The sequence below is a fragment of the Cyprinodon variegatus genome, unplaced genomic scaffold, assembly GCF_000732505.1.
Source record: "Cyprinodon variegatus isolate N-32 unplaced genomic scaffold, C_variegatus-1.0 Scaffold308, whole genome shotgun sequence".
NCBI lineage: Eukaryota > Metazoa > Chordata > Actinopteri > Cyprinodontiformes > Cyprinodontidae > Cyprinodon > Cyprinodon variegatus.
The window spans coordinates 129814-155860 of NW_015150761.1; the positions used below are offsets into that span (position 1 = coordinate 129814).

Here is a 26047-nt window from a genome sequence, read left to right on the forward strand (position 1 = left end):
TTATATCAAAAAGAAAAAACTTTACTAAACATTTATTTTATCTTTATGCACAGATATCTTTTTTCTGGATATGTAAAAAAAAAAAAAAAAAAAAAAATATTGTTTTTACTTTGTGGGGTTTTTTGGGATCAAAATTCCATTTCTTAAACCTGATTCACATGTCGCTACTTGCTCATATATTTCCAAACAATGTCACTCTTTTGTCTTTTGCTTGATTGAGGTGTTTTTTTTAATACTTCTTAAGTTTCTGTTATTTTTGTCTTTAGTTATTTATTTTGTGATTCCTATCAATCACCTCTGCATCTAAGTGTAAAACTCAGAGGATGTTACAGTTAACACCAGATATTGACATCTACTTGGAAAAATCTGCACTTATGACAGTGTAATGACAACAAAAGTAAATAAAACCTAACAATAATTCCAATGAAAATCTGAAAAGTTTAGTCTGATTTAATGTGAGGCAGCAATAAATTTGGTTATTTATCATTGACTTCTACAATGTAAGTAAATATCTGGTTTCAACTTATTCTAACTGCTACAGTAAAAAATTAACATGAATTCTGTAATGAATGTCAAAGAGCAGCAGAGAGGAAAAGCGAAGGTGTCGTTTTCAGAGGCACTCCTGATAAATGCTACTTTCAGTAATGAATAACATAAAGGTGCAACTTTATCTGTAGATATAAAGCAAATTTAACATCATTATGCATTGAATAATAAAAATAACTATCTGAAACACACCTAAACAAAAAACAAAACAGAAATATGACCGACTGACAAATAAATAAAACTGAGTTATATTTAAAGTAGAAAATAGGAAGACTTAAATAGTTATTCATTTAAAACTGCCAAGAGTCATATTTTAAACAAAATAAACGTACCGGTAAGTATAAAACAACCAAAAAGGTTATAAAATAATTTTAAAGAAGGGCTTAAGTTTTATTCTGTATAATACATTTTCTTTTGGAATGTTTTCAGGTAAAGGTTGGTGTTTCTGGATATGTTGTTGTACAGCTACATATTAAGCTTCATTATACACTGCTAAAAAAAAATGTAAGGGAACACATAAACAACACAATATAACTTCAATTAAATCTACGTTCTGTGAAATCCAACTGCCCACTAATAAGCAACACTGACTGACAATTGCAAATGCTGTTGTGCTAAAGGAATAGACAACGAGTGGCAATTAGCAAGACACACTCAATAAAGAAGTGGCTTTGCAGGTGGGAACCAGAGACCACTACTCAGTACCCATACTTTCTGGCTGATGTTTTGGTCACTTGAATGTTGGTGCTTCTTTCACACTCATGGTAGCATGAGACAGACTCTACAACTCACACAACTGGCTCAGATAGTGCAGCTCACCCAGGATGGCACATTAATGCACGCTGTGGCAAGAAGGTTATCTGTGTCCCAAGGCTGGAGAGCCTACTAGGAGACAGGCCAGTATACCAGGAGGTGTGGAGGAGGCCGTAGGAGGGCAGCAATCCAGCAGCAGGACCGCCTTTGTCCTAGGAAGAACAGAAGGGGCACTGGCAGAGCCCTGCAAAACAACCTAAAACAGGTATGAGGGTCCGACTTCCACAGATGGGCGTTTTGCTCATAAGCCGACACAGTGCAGGATGCTTGACATTTGCCAGATAACACGAGGATTGGCAAATTCACCACAGATGAAAGCAGGTTCACACTGAGCGCATCTGACAGATGTGAGTCTAGAGAGTGATCTGCTTCCTGCAGCATCCATCAGCATGACTGGTTTGGCAGTGGGTCAGTAAAGGTGTGGGGTGGCATACCTTTGGAGGGCCCTACAGCCCTCCATGTGCTCGCCAGAGGTAGCATGACTGCCATTAGGTACTGAGATGAGGCCCTCAGAGCCCTTGATAGACCATATGCTGGTGCAGTTGCCCTGGATTCCATCTAATGCAGAGCAATGCTAGGCTTAATGTGGCTGTAGTGTGTCAACAGTTTCTGCAAAATGAAGACATTCAAGCTATGGACTGGCAGAGTTTACGGAGGCTTTAGTCCTTGTCTGGGAGGAAATCCCTTAGGAGACCCTCCACTACCACATCAAGTGCATACTTTCGCATTGTAGGGAGTTCATACCGGGACATGGAGTCCACACACAACACTGAGGCTCATTTTGACCTCTTTTAAAACATTACATCAAAGTTGGATTAACCTGTAGTGTATTTTCCCACTTTGGGTTTGTGTTTGACTCTAAAACCCAGGCCTCCATTGGTCAATAAATTTGATTTCCATTGATGATTTCTGTGTAATTTAATTGGCAGCACATTCAACTTCTTACAGAAGAAATTATTCATTGGGAATATTTGATTTATTCAGATCCAGGATGTGTTATTTGGGCGTTCCCTTTATTTTTTTAAGCAGTGTATTTTGTATACCTTCAGTCTAACTGGCCATTCTGGCAGCCTTTGAGGAACAGCTCATCCTGTGAAAGGTGTCCGTCAAAGCCGTCCATGTAGATGCTGCTGGTGCTGCTGCCGCTGCTGCCCAGGAATGTCCCCACTGCCCGGCCCTGGCGGGCGTGGCCAACAGCGTCGCTGAACACTTTGTTGATCTGCTCTTCTGAGGGCATCCACCAGTCTGGGTTTGAGGCACAGTGCATCCGGATAAACTCTGGCAAGATTTGGAATGACAGGTTGTTGTTTTTTGTTTTTTGCATTTTTTTAAATATAGAATTTAAAGAAAGTCATTTGTTAATTTAATTCTGGATTTTACAGTTTTATCTAATCTGATTGGGGTTTTAACATCTCATAGTAACAGCAAAATAAAATTAAAATGGTATTGTCTCACAAAAGTAAAATGAAGTGAAGGATTATAATCCCACAAAATTATTATAACATTAAATTTCTGTCCTTTGTAGGAATTTAAGCAAAAATGTTTTTAATATTAAAGAAATAATTAAATATTCTTCCCTGACAAGGAAGTACCTTAAAGAAAAAAAAAGCAATGATTTAATTGTTTAAGAATAAACTAAGAAAAATTGTGTGACTTAAAATACAAATATTCATAAGTATCAAAATAATTTCATCTTTTTAAGCAACTCTGTGTAACTTTTAGCAACTAGGGGCGCTAGATCTGTAACTTCCAGGTTTAGCTCCCCTGAAAACAACTGCACTGATAAAATCAAACAGACTCACTTTGTGTTTTAAATTTGAGACCATCAGATTAAGAATCCATGAAGTTACTGGTAAAGATAAAGCCACATTCATGCTAACAGCCCAGACTGTAGTTCCAGCTGAAGTTTTCTGATGTGCTGCAGCTACTAATGCTGTTTATCCACCTGCTCACTAAGCTGCACGTTGTTAGTGAAAAAGAAAATCAACAGGCCATCTGTGTATATGAACTGTGAGATTAAGTCAGGTCGACACTTTAAAAACCTGCCTGTCATGAGGATATTGTTTTTTCCTATTTAATTGGGTTATTGTCTATGAAAATGTCCTGCATGAAATAGATGCACTCTTGTCAGATCAGACTGCAGGGATCTGTCACCCTCTTCTTTATCAGATACACAGTTTTTTTTTAATTAGCAGATACACACTGGCTCTCAGGATTATCTGGTCCAGTGAACATCTGTTTACTCAAGGACTGTTTTTGTCCCTTTGTTATCCAAGCTGTTCCTATGGACACAATCAGAGGTTAAAAAGTTAACAGACCCAAGTCTGAGCAGGGAAGGCCGACACAGATATGGTTTTGAGGTATTTTTCTGTCTTTTCTCCTTTCAAGAATGAGTGATCAAAGTTCCTCTATTATAATTTTTAAGGATCTCATTTTATTAAAAGAATTTATTAACCCTTTAAAGCCCGATCCAAGAATAAAACAACACAGAAAATTATTTTTTGGTTTGAAGTCCTTATTTGGCCTTTTAACAAAATATGTAAAAAGAAAAAACAGAAANATATAATGTTATATAATATGTAGATGTGTGGCACCTGTGGGGCAATTGGGGCACCCTCAAGCTCCCAGGCCTCTGGTAGAGGACCCCAGCTTGGAGGAAGGAATAGTATATATATATATATATATATATATATATATATATATATATATATATATATATATATATATATATCAATGCAATTTACATATAAAATTCAACTGGATCATACAGTCAAACTGATTTAAAGTTTTCCATCTAAGCAAAAAACACTTATTTGCGTCGACACTTATTGACTCAAAGGTAATCCCTCACACTAAGCATGCTTGTACCGACAGTGGAGAGGAAAAACTCCCAGCTGAACCAGGCTCTGTGTGTCGAGGCCGTCTGGGTTTCAAGGAAACAGAAGCGGAGATACAGAACTAAGCAGAGATACAAAGGGAACTTTACACACCTCAGCTTCTGTTATTTCCTCTTTTTGAACCTGTTTCTCGTTGGTGGTCTTATATCGACATCATAAGTAGGGATGTAGTGAGATGACACTAGTTTTACAGATTCAGAAGATACTTTGAGCTGTGGAACAACAAAACAAAGCTTTTAAAAGAAGATGGGATGCAGAGCGCCATGTTACCGCTTGCTTTTTCTTTTATGTTTTGTTTATTCTTGATGCCCTTCACTTTATGACTTACAATATCACTGCTGCAGGTCCCAGAATAGACAGACAGAGGCTCTATGTGTGAGAATGATCATCTGCTTTGATACACCCACTCCCCCAGGTCTCATAAACACCACATCCGAGCGCACCTTGTTTATTTCTGGAATCCTCCTACATGCAGGGATTTGAATGTGTCTCTATTTACATCTACTTTGTTTGCGCTGACCTTTAAAGGTTTCAGGGTTAATGTCAACATTTTATTGCAATGATTACCTTTTTAATGCCTCCTCTTGCTTCCTTTTGCTCTAACTCATTATGGCTATTTCTGCCTTTCTTCTCCCATCAGTGGCTGCATATACAGCTATGCTCAATTTTGCTCTGCAACATCTTCATATATGGGGATAGACATTGTTCAAAAATCATGTTACTTTTTTCCAAGTGCTACTTTCTGTCGCTGCCTGCTTTTGGGTAAAGTGGGCATCCTTAGACAACTCTGTAATCTCCTAACTCAATTTGAAGATCACCAGAGCAGGGAAATAACAGTTATTGCAATACATAATTGTTTTGTTATTTAAAAATGAAGTCAATGGGTGTTGTGGGGGTGTTCACGGGTTCAAAATGTCAACAGTTGGGCTATTAATTGAAAAATCAGTGTGTGTTTTTTTTGTTGCATTTATTTCTACTCTGCTCATTACCGTGTATATCAAAAAAACAAACAAAAGCAAAAGTCAAAATCTATTTGGGTGTACCTTAAGTCATCACCAAAGGAGAAAAGAAAGCTCTGTAAAATCACTTCCACCCATGGATAAATGTCATTTTTAAGTCAGGAAGCAAAAATGTTCTTACTCACCCCCCTTTTTTCTTGCCTCCAGGTGTTTCGTACAGACCTCATCACGGCCATGAAGCTGCCAGACTCAGCCCAGCTCGGCCCAGACGACTTCTACGTGCTGTCAGACCCCTGGAGACAAGAGTGGGAGAAGGGAGTGCAGGTCCCAGCCAACCTGGAAGCCATACCAGAGCCTGTGGTCAGGTAGGATGGATTTATATCTAAAGATGGCTTTCTGGAGGGGCTGGTTTAACTGTGAGCATGCAGAAGGCTATATATCATATTAAATTAAATGTGTTTTTTTTTTCAGCTGAAGTGAAGGGTGAACTGTTAAGACCAGTATTTTTTGTTTTTTGAACAACATATTTTGAGCTTTTTCCTTAACAAGACATAATCCATTTTTGCACAAAATGATAATTCTCAAATGTTTACTTTGTTTGAATCAAATGCTGATTTTACCTGCCTACTATTTAAAACTCTTCAAGAAATTAGTCATTGTATAGACCATGTTAATAAATCTGCATTCCATGCGGACATAATGATTATAATGAAATAAAAATGGCAGATGAAAATGGTTCAACATTGTAAACAAACTGGGGTTGAGGATTAGACAAACACGTGAGACAGAGATGTGCTGAAAAATCAGCTTCTAATGAACATAGAAGTTCCTATCATTGTTGTGATGCCAATTAATTTTTTATTGGATTATTGAGATGTTTAAATATTAAAAACGTATCCCTCTTTGCACATCTTTTTATAGAACCATGTTCTAATTGGTAAAAAATGTTTTGTTTTAATTACAAGAAATTTAAACAATATATTTGAATGACTTTTGCCTAATCTACCACACTGTAAGAGATGCATATTATAAGCTGCTGGTGAGTGCTTTAGTTTTGAACTGCTGACATCGTTTACTAAAGATATAATTGCAAATGAACTGGAATGTTTTACAGCAGTTCTTGAATACAAATGAAATCGCACACAAACTGCAGAAGGGGTTTTTACTTAAAGCCAAAATGGCTAAATCCCACTTCCTTATGTTCCCCAAATTATTTAGCTGGTCTGACCAAAACCAAGAAAAGCTTTCATTCCATTGAGAATTGATGTGTTAAACTGGAGTCCTCATCAGAATTAGCAAAACATTGCACAGTTTTTAAACCTACGGACATAATTCATACATTTAGGCCATTTGAACACAAAGGAATGAGAAGGGAAGCAGGTTTGAATTTTCACATGCCTTATATACAGACATAGATGTTAAGGTGGTTGGCAGATGTGCCTGAGTTTTACATCCATCCCCCTCCTTGTGCCAAAGATCATAGACCTTTCTGATTTCTAGTACTCCCAGCAGCTGCTCAACATACCCATGTGGTTTTTTTGGCATTCGAGGAACTAATGAAAATGCTCAGACTACCCAGTAATGCTTGTAGCCCCGAGAGGCCACACACTCGCACACAATCTCATTCAGAGCTTCTGGAAGACAGAATATTTAATGAATTTTGCAGAAAGATTTGGTCAAAAGTTTTATTATTTTTACTAGTCTGAGAAATGCAAAAAAAAAAAGCAGATCTGCAAAACATTTTCGTCCAAATAGATTTCATGACTCTTATATTCTGCTACTAAGAGGCATTTTCTGGTGTTTTTATAATCGGTCAAGGTTTTTTAAAATTAAAATTAAAAGCTTGAAATTTCTTGTTTTTTCCTATAGAAGTAAAATCAGTAGAACTGGAACTGAGAGACCGACCTGTAACGTAAAGTTTGAGAAAGCTTGAATTTAAATTTGTTGTTTACTTTTAAAAGATCCCTCTTAATCGGCAACAATAATGAAGAGATGATATATATTTGGATTGCATTCAATTGAATTAGGTTTTACCCATCGATTGGAGAATCCTGACAAAAGATCTGATCTGATCTATTGTAGGTCTGGCTCTATATTCTGGCTTGTTGTCCTAGAAAGTAATGCTCTTCTTTCCATTTACTGTGAAAAGCTTGCATGTCTTTGCTAAGAAAAGAAAAGCATTGCTCTAGCATGATGCTGTCACTACCTTGCTTTACCAGGTTAATGGTGTGCTCAGCATGTTTCACAGTGCTGATTTCCCTCCAGGTGTGTTGTAAAGCTTAAAAGGTTGAATTTTGATCTCATTTGATCAGATGACCGTTTTTCTTATGTTTTGCAGTGTCCCCAACTTTGGTTGCGGTCACCATCTGGCTTATATAATAACAGCATCTCTTTTGCAAATCTGTCAGTTTAGATGTAAAGCCATTTCTCTGAAAGTTAGCTGTGCCCCTCTTTCTCCAGTGTAGGTGATCAAGGAACAGAGCTCCTTGACGTTTCTAAAACCAAGGATGCGATTTCATAACCTAACCCTGCTTTAAACTTGTCCATATTTTTCTTGACCTATCTGCTGTGTTCTTTGGTCTTCATAGTGCTGTTTGTCCAGGAATGTTTTCTAACAAACCTTAAACAAAAGTTTGCACAACTCTGAAAGGAAAAGAGGAGGGATAGATGATTGCACGGTCCTAGAGAACACAGATAGTACTGTACATTCTTTCAGCTACACCACATGCCATCAGACATGATAGCATGTTGCCAAAATGCATTCATAATTAAATTCATAAAGAACCTTGAAGGGCTGGTTATCTAACAAATCTCTAAAGCCTTCAAAGATCAGCTGGATAAAGTCCACAGAGGTGATCTTTATAGAATATTGCTATTAAGGCTGGAGATTATGCTAGATTTCATTTTAAGCATTTGTTTACAGATCAACTATTACTGCTCAGCTTTCGTACCAGAGGAATATATTCAGTGGGTAGGTGCTGTTAATTTATGCTGTATGCTACCAGCAGCCCAAGCAGAGCCTGGGGGCAGAAAAAAGGGAAAGATAGATGGTTGAATTGGGGCTTATCTGTCAGCTGATGTGATAAAATGATGAAGTGAGGTACAGTGAAGTTGTAATGGAGTGATGAAGGATAGATGGTAAGATAGTGAGAGTGTGACTGAGATCTGTCTTGTTTTTTTTAAAGTATTATGGCATTTAGACTACCCTTTTTTGTTCTTTCCTCCTTTGTTCATAGTGTTTCTCTTGGCTTAAATCAACAGCCACTGTGCTGAGGGAAAACGTTCAACCACCACTTATTTGTGTATGATTTGCTTCCCTATGATGTAGCTAGATCGTCTGATAAGCTGGTGTTTATCAATATCACTTCAGGTTTTTTTTTCCTTTAAATTATTTTATTTGACTGATTCTTGAATAATGGAAGACAAAAAGAGAAGGATTTATTGATAATTTTAGGTGTCTAAAATTCATGTTAGCTGGTCATCAACTCTGTGGAGTAAAAGCTAATCATTTCAAACATCACTATCTTGCTGCTAAAAAAAACATATTTTTTGTATATTCTGTATTTTTCATAGATTTAAGCAAAAATAAACTAAAAGACAACATTCTTTGTGACTGTTGGCATTCCAAAGGGAGGAAACCTTCACCGGTGCAGACTTAGCATCTGCATTGCATAACATGAGATTCAATTATGTTTCTTTTCATTGCTACGTTTGCGTAACACCTATGTAATTTGGGCGGGAGTAGATGAAGGGAACTGTATTTTTTAAAATGTTTTTAAATTATTTGACATGTCAAAAAACGTAGACAGCTATCTGTGTTTTTTTTTTTTACATACGACTGAGTATAAGGGCCAGGCTAGAGATATTCTTTCTTTTTTTAATACGAGAATAAAGTTGCAATATTTTCAGAATAAAGTTGTAATATTACAGGAATAAAATCGCAACTAATGAGAATAAAGTTGTACATTTACTAGAATAAAGTAATAAAATTACAAAAATTAAGTTCATACATCATCATACCACAACCCATTTCAGAAAAGTTCGAGTTCCGACCAGCATGACTGCCAACCAGAACAACCAAACAGCAACCTGAGTCCACTTTGATAAACTGCCCAGTTTGATGCTACAGTTTGATGCTAGTGTGCTAAAAGATTTCCTTATTTGTCAAACTGATGCCAAAGTATAACTTTACATGATGCTAGATTCTCCATATTTTATGGAAGAAAGTGGTTTTTGTAAGAGTTGTCATAAAATCCAACTTTATTCTCTTAATGTTACGACTTTATTCTCATGATTTTTTTTACTTTATTCTCATAATATTACGATTTTATTCTCGAATGAAAAAAGAAATATCTAGCCTGGCACTAATACGTCGTATGTATGCACATTATTTATTTAACATTTTTGTTGTTCTTTGTCATAGAAATGCAAATAAAGCACCCAGTCATATATAGGGGAGAGGGTATAGTTTCTGCCCTTGTCCTCACTTTGACCTAATGTGTTAATTTGCACATCTTATTCTGTCCTTTCTTTTTCCTATTTAACCCTCTTCCTTTATTGAAGTTGTGCTGGAGGCGATGACACATATTTCTGTTTCTATTTTTCTTATTAATAATGATATAACCGCTAAAAATGGTGGAAGAGGAAAAGGACTCCAGGCAAAGTCTGTCTTTGACACATTCTTTCATGTTTCTCTCTTTCTATATTTGGTGTCATGGCTTGATTGTTTGTAAAAGACAGGCTTTGAAGATGAAACACTTTACTCTTATTTTTCTCATTTTCGATGATGCATGGAAGGAAAAACATTTTTTAATTCCTGCTTGTTTCTTTCTTTTTGCCCTTCACTCTTCCTGTTTTTATGCTCTTGCTAACTTTTGCTTTTTTCCCCTCAAACTCTGCCCTTCAACTCCATTTATAATCTCCCTGACTTGTCCTTGCTCGTCCCTCTCTCTCCTGACATCTCTCCTCCTCCTCCTCCCTCGTCTATGTTATCACTTACTCCCCCACCTCCACTTTTTCTGCTCTCTATCTATCGTTCTGTTTTTTGTGGGGGTGAGTGGAAATAATTAGTTGTTGCATAACACCATCGATGTGCAGACACCGAACAGGACTTTGCCAGTGACTCGACAACTTTAAACCCAAGATGGAAATAATTACACACATGCATGAGAAGATAGGCCCTTTTTTTTTTTTTTTAGATTAATGGAATCTATCTTGGGGTTTTGTTATAAATTTCTTCATTTTACTGCCTTTGCACAGCTATTGAATGTAACCCCTTGTTTGTGGTTTGGTAAGAGTTGACTTGGTTTTTGGACCAGCATGTACATGGAACGACTGAATATAGTAGCTCAAAGAGCGTAAATAAATATTCTTTTTAATATAATGCATTTCTTAAGGAGCATTAATGGTGAAGTTTGTGACGTTTATGGGGTATAAAGTTCCTAGTAGGATGATTGGATGCATTTTGTGGTCAACACCAGTAATATATCTTAAGTCAATGCAAAACCTGGTTATGAGAGGCATGTATGGTATGCAGAACATTTGGGTGAGCTATCTTGGAGTCCTCCTCACAGGAGGGGGTTGGACAACTACAGTCAGGATAAAGTTACTTTAGCTTTAACAAAGCAAAAATACTTTGGGTGACGAGATTACCTGCTCTTGAGAGAAAAACCAGTTTAGTAGTTTTGGAAAACATGCCAATCTAGTGTGATGTTTGGCCATGACTAAAACCTGATATGCTCTTGCCAAAGATGAATGATTTGATCAGAAGAGATACTTTCTGTTTGTTTTTTATGACAGTTTAAGAGATTCTTACAGTTTTTATAAACAGGCTTTAATTAGAAACACATTACTCCATACATATTGGTCTAATAAGATTGCTACAGTGTTTTGCACATGTTATTGACGTTTTATGTACAAGAATACTTAATGTCGTGATGTGAATATGGTCAAACTAAGGATGAATAAGAAGTTTAAGGAATAGTGGTAGCAGAACGTTCTTTGAATTTGTCAAGTTACATTTAAAAAGAGGACAAAAATCACCAGGTCAGAAGTAGTACTCTTCCTAAAGAGATTCCTAGTGACCAATGATTATGTATGTATCGGAGGCTTTGTGGTTGAGGATGAATTTCATATGAATTTTATTTTAATTTTGTTATAATAATGCATTAGTTGAGTCATTTAGTTTTGGTAAATGTCTTTTTTTTATGGTCATGTTGCTTTTCTTCCCTTTGCATATTAAATTTACCAGAATGTTTAGTTATTAGAATGTAGAGCGAGGTTTGCATGTTTAAAGACTGTTTTTAAAGCCAAACTGTTGCTTTTTATGTACAATACCCCTGTTATAAGAGAAAAAATATATATTTTTCCCCCCTTATTTCCCTGGTTTATGAATGCCTGACTGATAAAAACCACTGAAAGCAGTTAATTCAGACATTGTAGTATTAAATGGAGATACCTACGATTAATTAACTTGGAAGGTTAACAGTGAACAGTCAAGATGATTTGGTAGGAAAGAGCTTGTGGAGACGAGACCTCATGTTAAGTTTTTATGTGAAGCTTTGTATTCAGGTGCAGGCTCAGTTAGAGCCACTAGCAAACAGTGGTATTAGGGGCATTCAAATGGAAAAGACAGTATGTAAAACCAGAAGTTGTTACTGATTGAACTTTCATTTTGTTTATTTATGCTTGTGCGACTCCTCTCGTACCGTCGTACCTTCTCAGGCTCTCTCTATTAAACCAGGTCATAAGGCTAATAGGCTACAAAAATTCAGTAACACACAGACTATATACAGTCTTAGTGTTATAGATAGAGCTAAAGAAATGGAAAAAAAATTGCAGGGTAGTCAAGGTGGAGGAGTATCTAAATGTCATGTACTGCAAAGCTTGAGATATATTTAAAGCTGAACAAGAATACATTGACATTTCGAGTATCTCTGGCATTCTTTGCTCCTTCGGTGGTCTTGCTATTCAGCAAGTTAAATTGGGTTAAATGGTTTTTCTCTACAGTTCATTATCTACTTAAATAGATTCTGGGCTTGTAAGAACATGCTTCAATTTCATTTAATATTGGTTTTATAAATGCACAGCAAAAATCTTCATTAAATATAAAGATATGACCCCAATAAACTATTGATTAATGCACCTTATAAAATTTATTAGCCATAAAACAACAACCATTGTCAGATAATTTATTATTCTTCCTAGAATTCTATTGATGTAATTGACATTGATTAGTTTCCTTGTGCTGACTTTGCTTTTAATCATAGTTCAGACATTTTCTACGGCGTTAAAGTTGAGGTCACTCCAGAAGCTTAATGATGATGGCCTGCTATATCTGTGCCAAAACAAGTTGTAATGTTTTGGAGGTAACTTGTTTAATTTCTGTCACTAACTGCTAATTTCATGTGAAGCGTTGGAGTTTGGAAGTAGTCATGTTATGGTGGTGGAAAAACAACAGTAACAATGCAAGCATCACCATTATGTTCAGGTACAGTTTTAGTATTTTTGAAAGCCGTTTCACAATTTGAGCAAAATCTATTAAAAGCTTTTTTTTTTTCTACCAGAGCAACTTGAAATGTGTTCCTAAGACATCCATATTAAGGCTTTGTTGTTAAAAGGTGGTTGGGCTTAGATAAAAAATGTTATCAAGAATTAACTTTTAACAACTTGGCTAAATTTAAATGTGGCTTATGGCTTAATAACGGACAGATATCCAATATATTTTTATTTGCTAAATAAAGATCCTTGATCTCCTAGTGTTTGGAGATTAAGTTTTTTAATTTTTATCAAACCTTCTCATCATTCTGTCGTAACAGTGTAAATTTTGTTTCCTTACACACACCACCTGTCAAGGATTGTTGTAGGAACATCATGCTGTCAGGCTACTTTGATTTGATTACAATAAAATAAGGTAATTCACACCAAGTGTCCAACCTGATTGCCCTTTTTCGAGCCTAAATAGAATTTCAGCGCTAGTTGTAATGAGAAACATAGAAGTTATTTCTATTCAACTGAAATTAAAATTTTAAGTACGCTTTTAAAAGTTCGAAAAAAAAAAAAGGAAATGCAAAGTTGCGGTGTTTAAATTTTTTTTTGAAGCAAATTAACCAAGTACCGTAAAGGTGTCCTATATCGTCATCCATATTATGTCGTCACACATGGCTGTAAAAAACAGGAAGTAGAGGCTGTAATCTAGCACTGACCACAGATCAGCAATGGAGGGTAGATTTAATGAATGTTCTTACATCAACATTTCAGCTAGTAATGGTGATGTTGCCGCCAGCCATGTTTATGCGCATAATAGGAACATCCGGGAAGATGCAGACAGCAGAAATAGCTGATCGGTCATGTGAGCAAAAGTTTACTACGTCGGAGCTGATCTATAAAAGAAATGTTTCCATCTCCTGTTTTGCGCATCAAGCCTTTTTCACTAAAGCCAAAAGCTACCTCAAGCAGGCGTAAAAACCTTTATGTGAATTTTAAGGAGTTATTATTTTGCAGTTTCCTTCAAGCTTATCTGATGCAATACTTCAAAGTGCGCGTTAGAAAAAGCTGATGGACACACACCTACTGGACGTGTTCGCCATCTGCCGGGCAGTACTGCGGACCTATCATAAAGCTAGATAACAGAGCTCGGCTGAGCCCGACAGTTCTGCAACGCCACATGGTAACGTGACAGCTTGGTGTGGTTTAAAGGCCAACCTATATTAATTACATAAACTGATCTACAGCATCTCTTAGTTCTTTTGATTTCTCCCAGAGCTTCCTATCACAACATCAAGAAAAAAAAACAAAAAACGTTTGTTTCTTCGATACACAAACAAGTGCAACGCATCAACATAAAAAATAGTTCAATTACAAAAATTTAGAAAGTTGCAGACTAAAATGTTTCCATTGGAATTAACAAAGACATTAAAAAGCTTTTTTTCCACCAAGTGCATTGTTGGTGAGCCTTGAGCTGAATCTGAGCTTTAGTTTTCTTCTGGATTTAAGCAGCTGTGACAGAAAACTGCATGCCACACTCTATTTATTTCAACCAATGTAACTACCTATTTAAAAGGTAATTCTCATCTGTCTTGATTTGCATTTTTCCCTCTGGATCTTGGACTTTCCAGCAATACTTTCACAGTAACATTAATTCCTTGTTTACCCATTGTACAAATGCTCAATATTGTACCTCAGGTGTTGTTAGTTTAAATAAACACAGAGCTTATCTATTTGCTAACAAGTTGAGCACAGACAAACAGTGAAAACCAAAATAAATAATACGCCAGCAGGACTTTTTTTTAGAAAAATAAGTGAGCTGCTGGTATATAAATTGGAAAAGTCATATAATGACAATGTCTCTTTAATCTTACTGGTGCTTTGCATTAGGTTAGTAGAGAAATGATGGAGAACACCTTATCCTCAAATCACCAGCTAGATGGTAGAAGCTGGGTGCTTCAACAGGAAATTCTGCCAAATACTACCAAAACTGGTTTTGCAATGAATAAAAGTTAACAGACACAAACTATTTTGAAAATGAAAAATCACAAAAATTTAAAAGAGATTTATGCTGAAACAGAAAACATGTAATGTCTCTGCAAGTTGTTAAAAAATAATTTTGCCATACTTCCAAACTTCACACAAGTCCTTTTAAAAATTCGCTAAATTTCTGAGAGGTGACCATTTACCTTACCATTAGGAAAATGTACCATTAGGACCCAAAAAATGACTTGACATTAATCTTGAATGTTTCTAAACTTCTGATTAATGCTGTAATTGTTTTTTTATGCCGGTTAATTATGGTTTTGGAGAACTTTTTGCATAAATTCAAATGAAATCCAAACTCTATTAACAAGTCATTGTTAGTTATTGCAAAAATCAACCCCATTGTATTTCTTCCTCAGTACCTCTTCCTATCTGGGAAAAAGACCTGGAACATATACATTTCTTTTTCACTTTTTTAGTGTAACTGGTGAGAGAAAATGACCAGCTAAAGGTCAGGACAGAAGCACTGATTGGAATTCACTAATCACACACATAGAAAAGGAAAACAGGCAGTAAAAGATTGGTGGGGGAAAATTGTAGTTGGATGGCTGAGAATTCCTTTGGGAATTTGGCACAGCTGCAGTCTTCACTGTGAATCCTGACTTCCACAAGCACAAAAGCTCCTAAGCGCTGATTACATGTACTCTCGTTTCATCCAAGCGTGCATATGTATCAAAATAATGTCCTCAATAACATCTGGAAAAGTCCCAATGCTATCCTCTAATCTTTCCAAAACAGCTAATAAAGTGACTGAGTAGCATCATCAGCCTCATATTGCTCAGGGTCGATGAGTGCACATCATCTAATAGTTTCCAAGCGCACGCACCACTTGTGTTTTGTGTTATGATACTCTGGATTCACGTCTGACAGCAGTTAGATGGATGAACAAACATCCAACAGTCTGTTTTGTACATATGTGTGCTATGTGTTGCTCTGGGATTTGCCGCCTGGATGGATGACCTGCAGCCTGCATACTGTAAATATGTGGAGGAACAGATGGTTTGGATTAATGGTAGAGTGTCAGTACTAGTATTGATGGTTTAATGCCTAGAGACACCAAGCCACAGCAGCAGCTTGCATCAAACCACTTTACTCAAATGTTCTCTGAAGCCGGTGAAGGTCATGCTGTTTGTATTTCAGCTGTTAAATTAGCAGATGACTAACATAGACAATGAGATGTAGTCAACTGCTTCAAGAACATAAAACATGCACTAGACGTGAAGTAAAACCTAATGAAATGAAACACAGCAGCATAATCTTTTACTTGTACAAACTATACTGAGTTCAAAATGTCATTGCTTTCAGGGAATATTTTCTTATCTTTTTAAGTAGATAAGATTTTTGTGAGGATTTGTAGATGTTGACTTTAGATGCTTTTCCTCTCATACAGTGCACAACCTAGTAACTGTAAATATACACAAACTTACTGTATAGTAAATCCATGTAGGGGAGAAGCAATCAGATTAATTGTGATTAATCTAATATTGAAGTAATCGCCAGCTCATTTAGTAATCGATTAATCGTTAACTGGAGTATAGATAATTTAACTATGGCTAAAATAAAACTGCAGCACTCTTCTTCTCCTTCTCGTAGCTCCCACTTGTACTTAATAGTTTTTTTTTATTTCACTTTTTTCAACTTACATGGAGTTGCCGTGTCTGAGTTGAGCTGGATGCCGGTCGCTTCTGAGTATGCACAAAACCCATTGTGAATATAACACTTCGATTGTTTGCTTGTTCTGACCAGTTCAACATGGACGCACTTGACATGCAAAATTAGTTCAGGAGCTTCTGACCCCAAGTAAATTAAGAAAATATGGTACTCAGATGCATCGACACTGAACTATTAAGGGGTCAGTCTGCTCATCTGCTCATGTTTTATGTTTTAGTCTTAAAGGGTCAAATAAGAAGGCTATTGAAAAAAAATATTTCAGTAAAAACTTAAACGTCTCTTTAACACATTCCTATTCCCTATATCACTATGAAAGAGCTAGAGATTAAACATTTTTGTCAATAAATATGTTTTATCCACAACTCATGGCAAAGTTTTAGGTTACAGCCCTTTTTTTGCTATCCAGTTATTAATTCAATGAATGACAAAATGATCAATTGAATCAATTAAAATAGTCACTAGTTGCAGCCAGTGGTGGGTTGAAGTACTCAACTGTAATACTTGAGTAAAAGTACAGATACTCATGGTCAAATACTCAATTACAAGTAAAAGTTACTTGTTAAAAAACCTACTCAAGTTAAAGTACCGAAGTACTCAGTATTGAAAAGTACAAATCAAAGTTGCTAATATTAGTACATTTCTGTAAATTTTCAGAATTATTTTCCAGAACCTTGTAACTTTTAGAAACCACCTGATGCACTGACACGCAGAACCATTCTGCTACAAATTATAAACCACCTGTAAAGAACTTCAACATAAAAATGCCACAAAAATGATAAGGATAACTATTTTGTTTATTATGTTTGATTAACACACCAAAAAGAAAATGGTAGTGTCTAGATTCTCCTCATCCTTTCACCGTGGAATATATATTTAAAGCTGATTCTATTACCACAAAGAAACTACAGTTCTGTTTTGAGAACTCATCTTACTGAACAACTTGGCCACAGGGCAACAACTCACACCTTAATAAAATATGTAGACTTCAAATAAAAGTTGCCCTGATTTTTACAAATGTATGGAATGTCATGAAAATCTCTAAAACAGTGGTTTCCAAATTCAGTCCTCGAGGGCTGATATCTTGCATGTTTTAGCTCTTCTCCCTGGAGGTAGTTACTACCTCCTCAGCACGTCAAAGTTCTGCTAATTAGCTACTTTTTAACCCAAGTGTGTTGAAATAGAAATATTACTAAAACATCCAGGATACCTGTTCTTAAGGATGAACTTTGAACTTTGTCAGAAACAGTGTTGCCAATTGCATTTCAAGAAAGAAAAAACAGCATCAGTGCATTACTGAGCTAAACTAGGCCAAAAGGAACAAGTAACAAGTAACAACGCTTCCTAGAAATGTAGTGGAGTAGAGAGTACAATGCTTGACTTTGACACAAACACACACAAACACACACACACACACACACAAAAAAATAGTAAAGCAAAGATACAAAAAAAAAATGCACTTATGTACAGTATTGAAGTGATTAGCTAGAAGGTTTTTTATTCATGGTGTTAATATTAAAAAGTTCATTTTCAAAGATTTATAGTCAATAGGGAGATAGAGATAAAACTATTAATGATCACTTTGCAGTCAATGTTTTTTTTTGTGCATTTTATTGATTGTGTTGATGCTACACTAGTCTATTTCTTTAGTGTAGGAGCGTTTATGTATGGATCACTACTTCACTCACAGAAAAGGACCAGTATTGAGCTGCAAATCAATAAAATACCAGTGAAAGCATAAAGCAAGTCTTTGACAGACCTACAAAATTTCTGGAGAACTGGATGTAAAGAGGAATAAAAAAAAAAACAACCCTGGAAGAAAGTCAGTCTTCTTGAAAAAAAAAAAGGTATAAAAAATGAGGAGTGACCTGAGCTGATGCTCTGAAATGTAAATACACACTGACATCGCATTGATTACCTTTACGTGCAAGGAGAGCGGGCCAGCTGGAGACCAGCTGGAGTTCAAGCAGTACAGTAACTGTGTTTGCAAGACCAGCATTTTTTTTTTCCCCATTTTACCATTAAATGATCTGTCTAAGCTTTGCACTGAACCTTTGACTGATATAAGAGATAATCTACTAAGTTTGTGATGTAGACCAACCATGAATATTGGAAATAAATGACAACTGCTCTGCACTTTGCTTTCCTCTTTTTTTGCTGATGGAGACATGAAATGACAGATTGCTAACCAGACTTGGATGAAACACGGACTTTCTGATGGATAACCACTTTACAACAAAAGCCAAATTCTCCCATAATGACTCTTCACCACATTACTGTGAGGGGGTCAGCGGGTGTCTCTCTGACCACAAGCTGATTTGGTTACTCTTGGCTGCATGGGATAGCGAATAGAAGACGTACTTCTTTAAGTATAGTCTGAGGAGCCAAATTGGGTCTTGTCAAGCTACATCTGTTTGGTTCCTGTTGGAAAAGTAATGACATGTTACAATGATAAATAGCTTTTGATATCTTTTAGAGGGAAAAAGGTTTAATAATCCTTCAGCTAGGCTAGGGAGGGAAAATGAAATGGCACATAGAGCTGTATAATGATACAAGATAGTTTCTGGGTGAGTTCCTAGATTTACTGAGGACGTCTCAATGGAAACCTCAAATCTGACCGAAGACTTCTTGGTTGATTGAGTCATTGACCATCTCAGAGGCTGACCGGGTCATTAACACAGTGATCGATAGGCTGGTTTGCCTTCTGCTTTCCAGTTGGCGGATAACTCTCTCAACCTCAACCTTTTTATTTTGTCGTCTTGGCATCGCTCAGGAAATAGAACCATGAAACGAGGGTCATTAAGAAGTTATTCCTGTAGTTGGTGTATTACTTTTCATATCAGACTGGTTGTTACTGCATTTGAGTCGATCTGCTTCCCTGACTGGCGAGCTGCCTGGGAGAAGTTTCTTTGTTAGTTGAATGAACGTTTGAGAAAATGCTCAAGTGTGGTTAGATATTTTAAATTCCTGTCGTTACCTCAGTATGTAACAGCCACTGAGTTCTTTCTTTTACATGACTGTGTACATTTTTGTAAGCAACCTTCCATTTCCTTCTTTTTTTCCCAAAATGAGTTGGTTTCTTTGAATTCCTGAAAGCTTCCAATCAGTAGTTAATTAGGGTTCCTAATTTTTTTTTCATTTAGTTTAGGTAGCTGCATGCATCGATTGAAAATATTGCACAGTGTATGCCCAGCTTTATGGTTTAAGCTTAATGTAACCAAGATAGGAAAAACTAAAAGACATAGAAAATGCTTCTACTATTGTATTTCAGTCAAAAATGATACCCAGTACGAATATAACCTCTAACACTTATCCTCGTCATCTCTGATATGCTAGAAATGCGGCAGGATCAGTACTGCAAAGTATCTTAGTGAGTATAGACAGTTTTCCAAGAGTCTGGCTACGCAAAATATGTACACATTAATATTGATTCTAACCTGTTGCACAGTATTATAGAGGCAAAATAATCACTGTTTTAAGCAATGTTGGCAGTGTTTATGCCTTATTTTCCATTTTAAGTTTCTATCTGCATCCATCCATATCCTTGTCTGAGGGCTTGAAGTTTGACTTTTTTTGTTTAGCGGAATTGCCCGACTACTTTGGCTGACCTCTGTAGTGTGACTATGCCAGCTGAATGACTGGTTTTCCTTGTGGCTTACTGACTTTCTCACCACAGTGACTGGTTTTGGTGAATGAGTCAATCTGCAGCTAAACCCATTCTGCAGTGGCAGTTTGTGTGAAATAACTGGCTCCAGTATTACAACATTCGTACATTTCACTTGCTGAGAGATGGACATTAAGGTCTGGTTTTTAGAGCTGGTAAAGCAGTCTTCGAAAACCTAAATAAGTTTGACATAGCTGATTTTGATGTAGAATTGTTTTTTTTTACTTTACCCCAATATTGCATTCATGGGTTTCTAACAAAAAAAGTCTTGATCAAAGAGGCATAGACAAAATATGCTTGGGGAAAAAAGAGAAATACAGTAAACTGGTCTGGGTATTTAAAGGAGTAATTTCTTTCATAGCTTTTCTTGTGTGTTTGTGCCCATTAAATCTATTTCCCATTCCCCAAACCCTTCATGTGTGTGGCGTGTGTGGCCCTGTTTATAGAAGCAGAGAAGGCTGAGTGTGGGCTGATTACAAGTGCAACATGACATGAATGTAATGTTTAATATGATTAAATCCAAGGATGAGGTGTTAGTTGGGATTATGTGTTTTTAGACACCTTTGTGGATGCAAAGATGTGTATGATATTTGTATCTGTCTTTCTGGGTAACCAGAGTTAAGTTTTCCCTCTCACGTGGGAATATCATCCATGTTTTTTCTTGCTGTGCTAGATCTACTCCACTTTTTTATATTGACTCTTTTTTTCATACCACAACTTTAACAAGTGTGGAAGCAGTTCCTTTGCCCTGTGGCTGATCAAAGCTGTTTGCCTTGTGCACCTTGGGTTCATGAACATCTGGACTATGATGTCCTCTTCCAATTACCATCTGCTTGCTTCGCTTGACTGGTGTGTGAGTAAAAACAAGCCATATGGAAGAAAAAAAACCACACACACAAACAAGAACACTGGAAAATTAAGAATGTTCTTTTGTTTTTCATTCACCAGTCTGTTATGTACTACATGCAGCCCCACTTTCACAAACCCAGTCCCTATTAATAACCTTCCTCGGTTTTGTTGTTGTCACACTGTCTTCCTCAAAGGCTTTTTTTTCTCCAGTGCTGCTGTAAGAATGGTTTATTATTTTTTCTGTCACCCCTGTCAGTCTTTGTGACCATTCAGCTGATTCCTCAGGCTGGTTGTTAAGGTGAAGTTGTTGACTTTAACCGCCACATTAGGGAGCCCGATGCACCCTGGCTGGCCACTTAAACCCAACTGCCTCCAGGAGAGTAAACACTCCTAACGGCTTCTCTATCCCCCACAGGACCTTCAAGGTCTCAAAAAATATATTGATTTTGAAGGATTGTAGAGGTGAAAATAGAAGATAAGCAGATGGAGATTGAGATATACAGTTTGATTGTATGACCACTATTTGTGTCTCATGGTAAATATTTAAGTATTCAGATTCAAAGAAGGGGATGTGGTTGGATGTTTATGACATCAATTTATATCTAATAAAATAATAGGCATTGCAAGTTGAATTCAGTGGTTTGGAGGACATACAGTGACGGCAATAGTGTAATATATTTGGGCCATTTTACGCTTTAAAGGTCAGAAGTAAGTCTGCGTAGGAAGACAGGGAGGCGGAAAAGATTTTATCCTTTTCAGCAAGCGAACTAAATAAAGGTGCAGAGTTTGTAACCATCTTTATGCAGCAAAGAGAACTCTAAGTCCTGAGCACAATACATTTCACCTCTTGGTGTCAGAGCAGCTATTAGTGTTTTAAAACATTACAGACAAAACACAATAAAAGTCATATCAGCACAGAGTTTTATAAGAGCTATATTAGATAACTGGGTTTAATTCCTCTCATACTGACATCTCTCAATTTGCAAAGTAAAGATTAAAAAAATACCATAAATAAATAGTAAAATACCGTAAATAAATGGTAAAAATACCATAAAAGAGAACAAAAATGTTCTTGTGTGGAGATGCATTGTTAAATAAAAAGGGTTAAAATGGATTGAATTTGCTTTAGTCAAATGAAAGAAAAGGATTTTAGGCTATTTTAAAAGAAACATATTTCTATGACTTCATGTGTGTGTTTTATTTAGGCTGCAAAAGAGCGAGAGAGAGCAAGACTTCAAATAAAATAAACTAGCTGCATTTCCATTAGCCATCAAATTTGCACAAATTGTAATTACGAAAATAAATTAGATGGAAATGCTGCAAAAAAGAGTTCTGTTTTTGGATTAGGTGGATTTTCGGTCTCATAAAAATTCCTACGTTTCTCAAAACTGCAACAGAAACACATTTTTGGCATCACTTGCGTCACGTGATCTGCAAGTGGAACCACATGACGCAAGTGATCCAACCACGTGACGCAAATAACCATCTCGTAAAAAGATTAAGAAAAAGAATAGATCTAGCTGAAAGATGATGGTGCCCTCTAGAGCTGTGGCTGAAATTGGGAAATCTTTTGTCCACCCGTGCCATTTTCAGACTTATATCGCATGAACAAATGTATTCACATGCAATTTTAATCTTATTTGTTATATGGAAATATAGGAAGTAGAAAACTTTGAATATTCCGAATTGGCAGAATAGCAAAATAGTTTTGGGCTCAAATACAATTACAGAGGTACTACTGAACATTATTGATCTATTCACTTTGTATTTTAAAATGCCCCCTGCTTTTTGAATATCTAAGTTAAAAAGGATCTACATCCTGTACATAATACGAATGGAATTTTTAGTGGTAACTATTATTTTCTTTGTTTTAAAAAAAATAAAGAATGCTCTTTCATGTGAAATTACTGCTCCTCCTAAGATAACTGACATTCATCATATTGAATGCTAGGGTAAAAAATGTTTAATCCCTTTAATATTAAGGAATCTGAATTAGACTAAATCTGTATCAATAGCTCAGAAACAATTGGATTGTTTTTTGAATGGATTGCAAAATTAAAATTTCCTCCGTAAAACAACATTTGTTCTTATTGGCAATTGTATCTATGGTTCCTCACAAGTCCACGATAGATGCTAAATAAAACGCCAAACAACTGAATCAATATCACATAGATATAAATGTTGAAGTTTTGTGTTCATGGATTTTATTTTGGACATTTTGCTGTTTTTATCATTTGTCTCATATCTTGGTATGCTAACAAAGACAGCAGAATATGCAAAAAATGTGCAACTTAAGCACAACAGCATATAATATAACTAATCTCATGTGAGGGCAGATCATTTAGAACCTGTTTCTATCAGCAGTGGCAAACTCTATAAACCTAAATATAATCTGTGACCTTCACTATGCCTTTAACTCATTCATTTTATTTTGACCAGAATTGGGTTTGAATAAATAAAAAGCATTATTCAAGCATTATTAGACATGGGAGTACATTTAAACCCTAAAAAGGTGAAAATAAAATCATATGGGAGTGAATTATTCAGAGAATAAGGGACAGAGACACTGCAGAATAGAAAAGATATTTATGGTGCAGGAACTTGGGGAATAAGTAAACAAACGGGCAGATGAAGCGGATGAGTGGAGCGGCACAACAATTTTAGATCTGCTGGGAATGACAAAGAGAGCAAAAATAGGAGATGGACAGAAAACAACTAACAGCAGCATGCTCCTTCATTTCCCCTCGCCTGTCTGCTGCCTATCTACTGTTTACTATGTATGTGGGTTTAAATGAGGCTTTCAGCCAAAGAAATAAAGCAAATGGGAATATATCTCAGAGGAGCAGACTTCATGGAGGATCGCCTGCAAAGGCAAAGAAGAGAAATTGAAACAAAGCTCATCATGACAGCTTGGCAACAGGCTGAGAGAACAAAGCTGCTTTCACATTATTAATAATAAAACCTACATGTTCCCAGAAACTAGTGTAATAGTTACAGAAAATTAGCAATGTGGGCATTTGTTTACTTATTATAGAGGTAATGAAATAAGACCTATTATAACCCATTTGAAGGAGAGTAGAGCACAATTTAGCTCTATTTATCTTGAAGTCTTCATGGAAAGTGGCTTTAAGGCAAAAAAAATCCAGCTGCTGATTTAGCTGCACCTGTGGCCTGTTTTTCCAGAGAAGGTTGTGTTTTTGTTTTTCTTGTCGTCTTTTTTTTTTTTTTTTTTTAAGCATGTGCGACATGGCTGAGCATGTTTTTAGGCACTGACGTCTGGAGGGCTAATGGTGGTGGTGGGTTGTTTTTGAAGTACTGGTGGGCTTACTGGAAGTGTGTCAGACAGGAAAGGAATGTGGGGAGTGGGTGTGTGTGTTTGAGAGAGAGAGGTGCACAGACACACAGCCCAGTTAGCCTCTCTTTATGTTTACATACTGTTTTTGTGTGTGTGTGTGCATCCGTGCTTTCCCAAAGGGTCATTTCTTCAGCCCCATTAACCCCCCCCCTCGACCCCCGCCTTGGATTTTATACCCCCCACCCCCATAGGGCTTTCCCACAGTGTCTATGATCATAAAATGTGTTAAAGGCTTCGGTTTTAGGGTCTAGATAGATTTATCTAGAGCACATAAAGTCAAGCACAGTTCTACCCATGCTGAAGCCCCTGAGTAAATCTGAAACAGCTGCCTGGGTCCTAAAAGTGTCATTAAACCTTTTCTCTGTTGAAACGTGGGCGGTGAGATAACAGTTAGGATTCATACTGGCTTCACTGTTTGGAAATGTTAAAGGTGATGATGAAATAATCCCAATATTATTGAGTTGGATATTTTTTTATATAGCATAAAGATGTTTACATTGAGTGATTGTTACAAATACTATCCTGCTACTCCCAGCTACCTCATCAATTAATGGCCCCTTTTATTTGAAGATGATGTTTTGAGTCTGTACAGACTCAAAGAAAAGCCTTTTTCCCTGATTTCTGACAATAAAAACTGATTTAGGAATGCACACACACTGTTATTACCTCAAAACCCAAATAATTAGACCACTTTACAATTTGTTTCAGTTCTATTTAACGCAAATTAATCATTAATCAACATATCCTGATAATATCTGATATTGATGCTGCTAAAAAGGAGAACCTACCAAACAACATTCCTTTGTGTCCTGTACATTGAAAATAAAACTGTTTCATATGCTTTTAAACTGCAAAAAATTGAAATTTTTCTTTAAGTGCATATTTTTCTTGATTTGATTAGGTACATGAGACACTTTGCCAATGAAACCAGACAAATTACATTTAAGAAAAACAATTGCATTGTCTGATTTCAAGTGCATATTATCTTATTATCTTATTTCAAGAGTAAAAATACAAATTTCATTGGCAAATCATCTTAACCTAATCAAAACAATGGTATATACACTTAATTTAAGAAATTTGTACTTATTTCTCAATAGGTTTTGCAACGTATGTGGATTTAGAAAAAATATGAAATGAGTTCATGTGAAGACTTCACATGCTTCGGGTGACACCCTTGTTGGAGGTGTTGAATAGTGAGCTGTGACCATTCCTCTTTATTTCTGTCCATCAGGACAAGATAAACTTAAAGTCCTCATCCAACCCTGTAAAAAGGAGCTCAGTTGTTTTACATGTGTTAGACATCGCTCTGACTGTAGATCTGATTTATTTGAAGGGACCTTACAAATCTCAGCCATTGGTGCCAGGTGGTATGATAGGGGCTCCTTATCTCTATGAAACATATTTTTTTGGTTCAGTTCTGAAAAATTTGATCTGTTTTGTAATAAGATACTGAAAATAACAGTTGGAACCAATGTACATAGAAATGAGCTTTTGTTATTTAGCATCTGAACAATTAAAGTTCAGACTTATTAGCCCAGTGAGTGACAGAGATATTTGTGTAGAAGGAAGTTTAGCTATTGTTTGTGTGAAACCCTCAGGATGCACAAACTGCCTCTTTGTGTGCAACAACGAATTCCAAGAAGTTGAGATGCTTTTGTTCTCCTTAATTTACCAGATGTTCCAACACAGGTTCCAACAGAGCATGAGTGAGTGAGGAATCAGGTTGTTTGATATTTCAAATTTGGAAAACCACAGGAAGACC

The 26047-nt window shown here is 36.3% G+C and overlaps 1 protein-coding gene across 1 annotated transcript in view; it reads left to right on the forward strand.

Annotated features, from left to right (window-relative positions):
* The window catches only part of jade2 (jade family PHD finger 2), a 230267-nt gene that overhangs the window by 69886 nt on the left and 134334 nt on the right, over nucleotides 1–26047 (forward strand). Inside the window, exon 4 of the mRNA XM_015384219.1 lies at nucleotides 5423–5580. Within this exon, the coding sequence (XP_015239705.1) occupies nucleotides 5423–5580 (158 nt within the window). The remainder of the gene's footprint in view (nucleotides 1–5422; nucleotides 5581–26047) is intronic.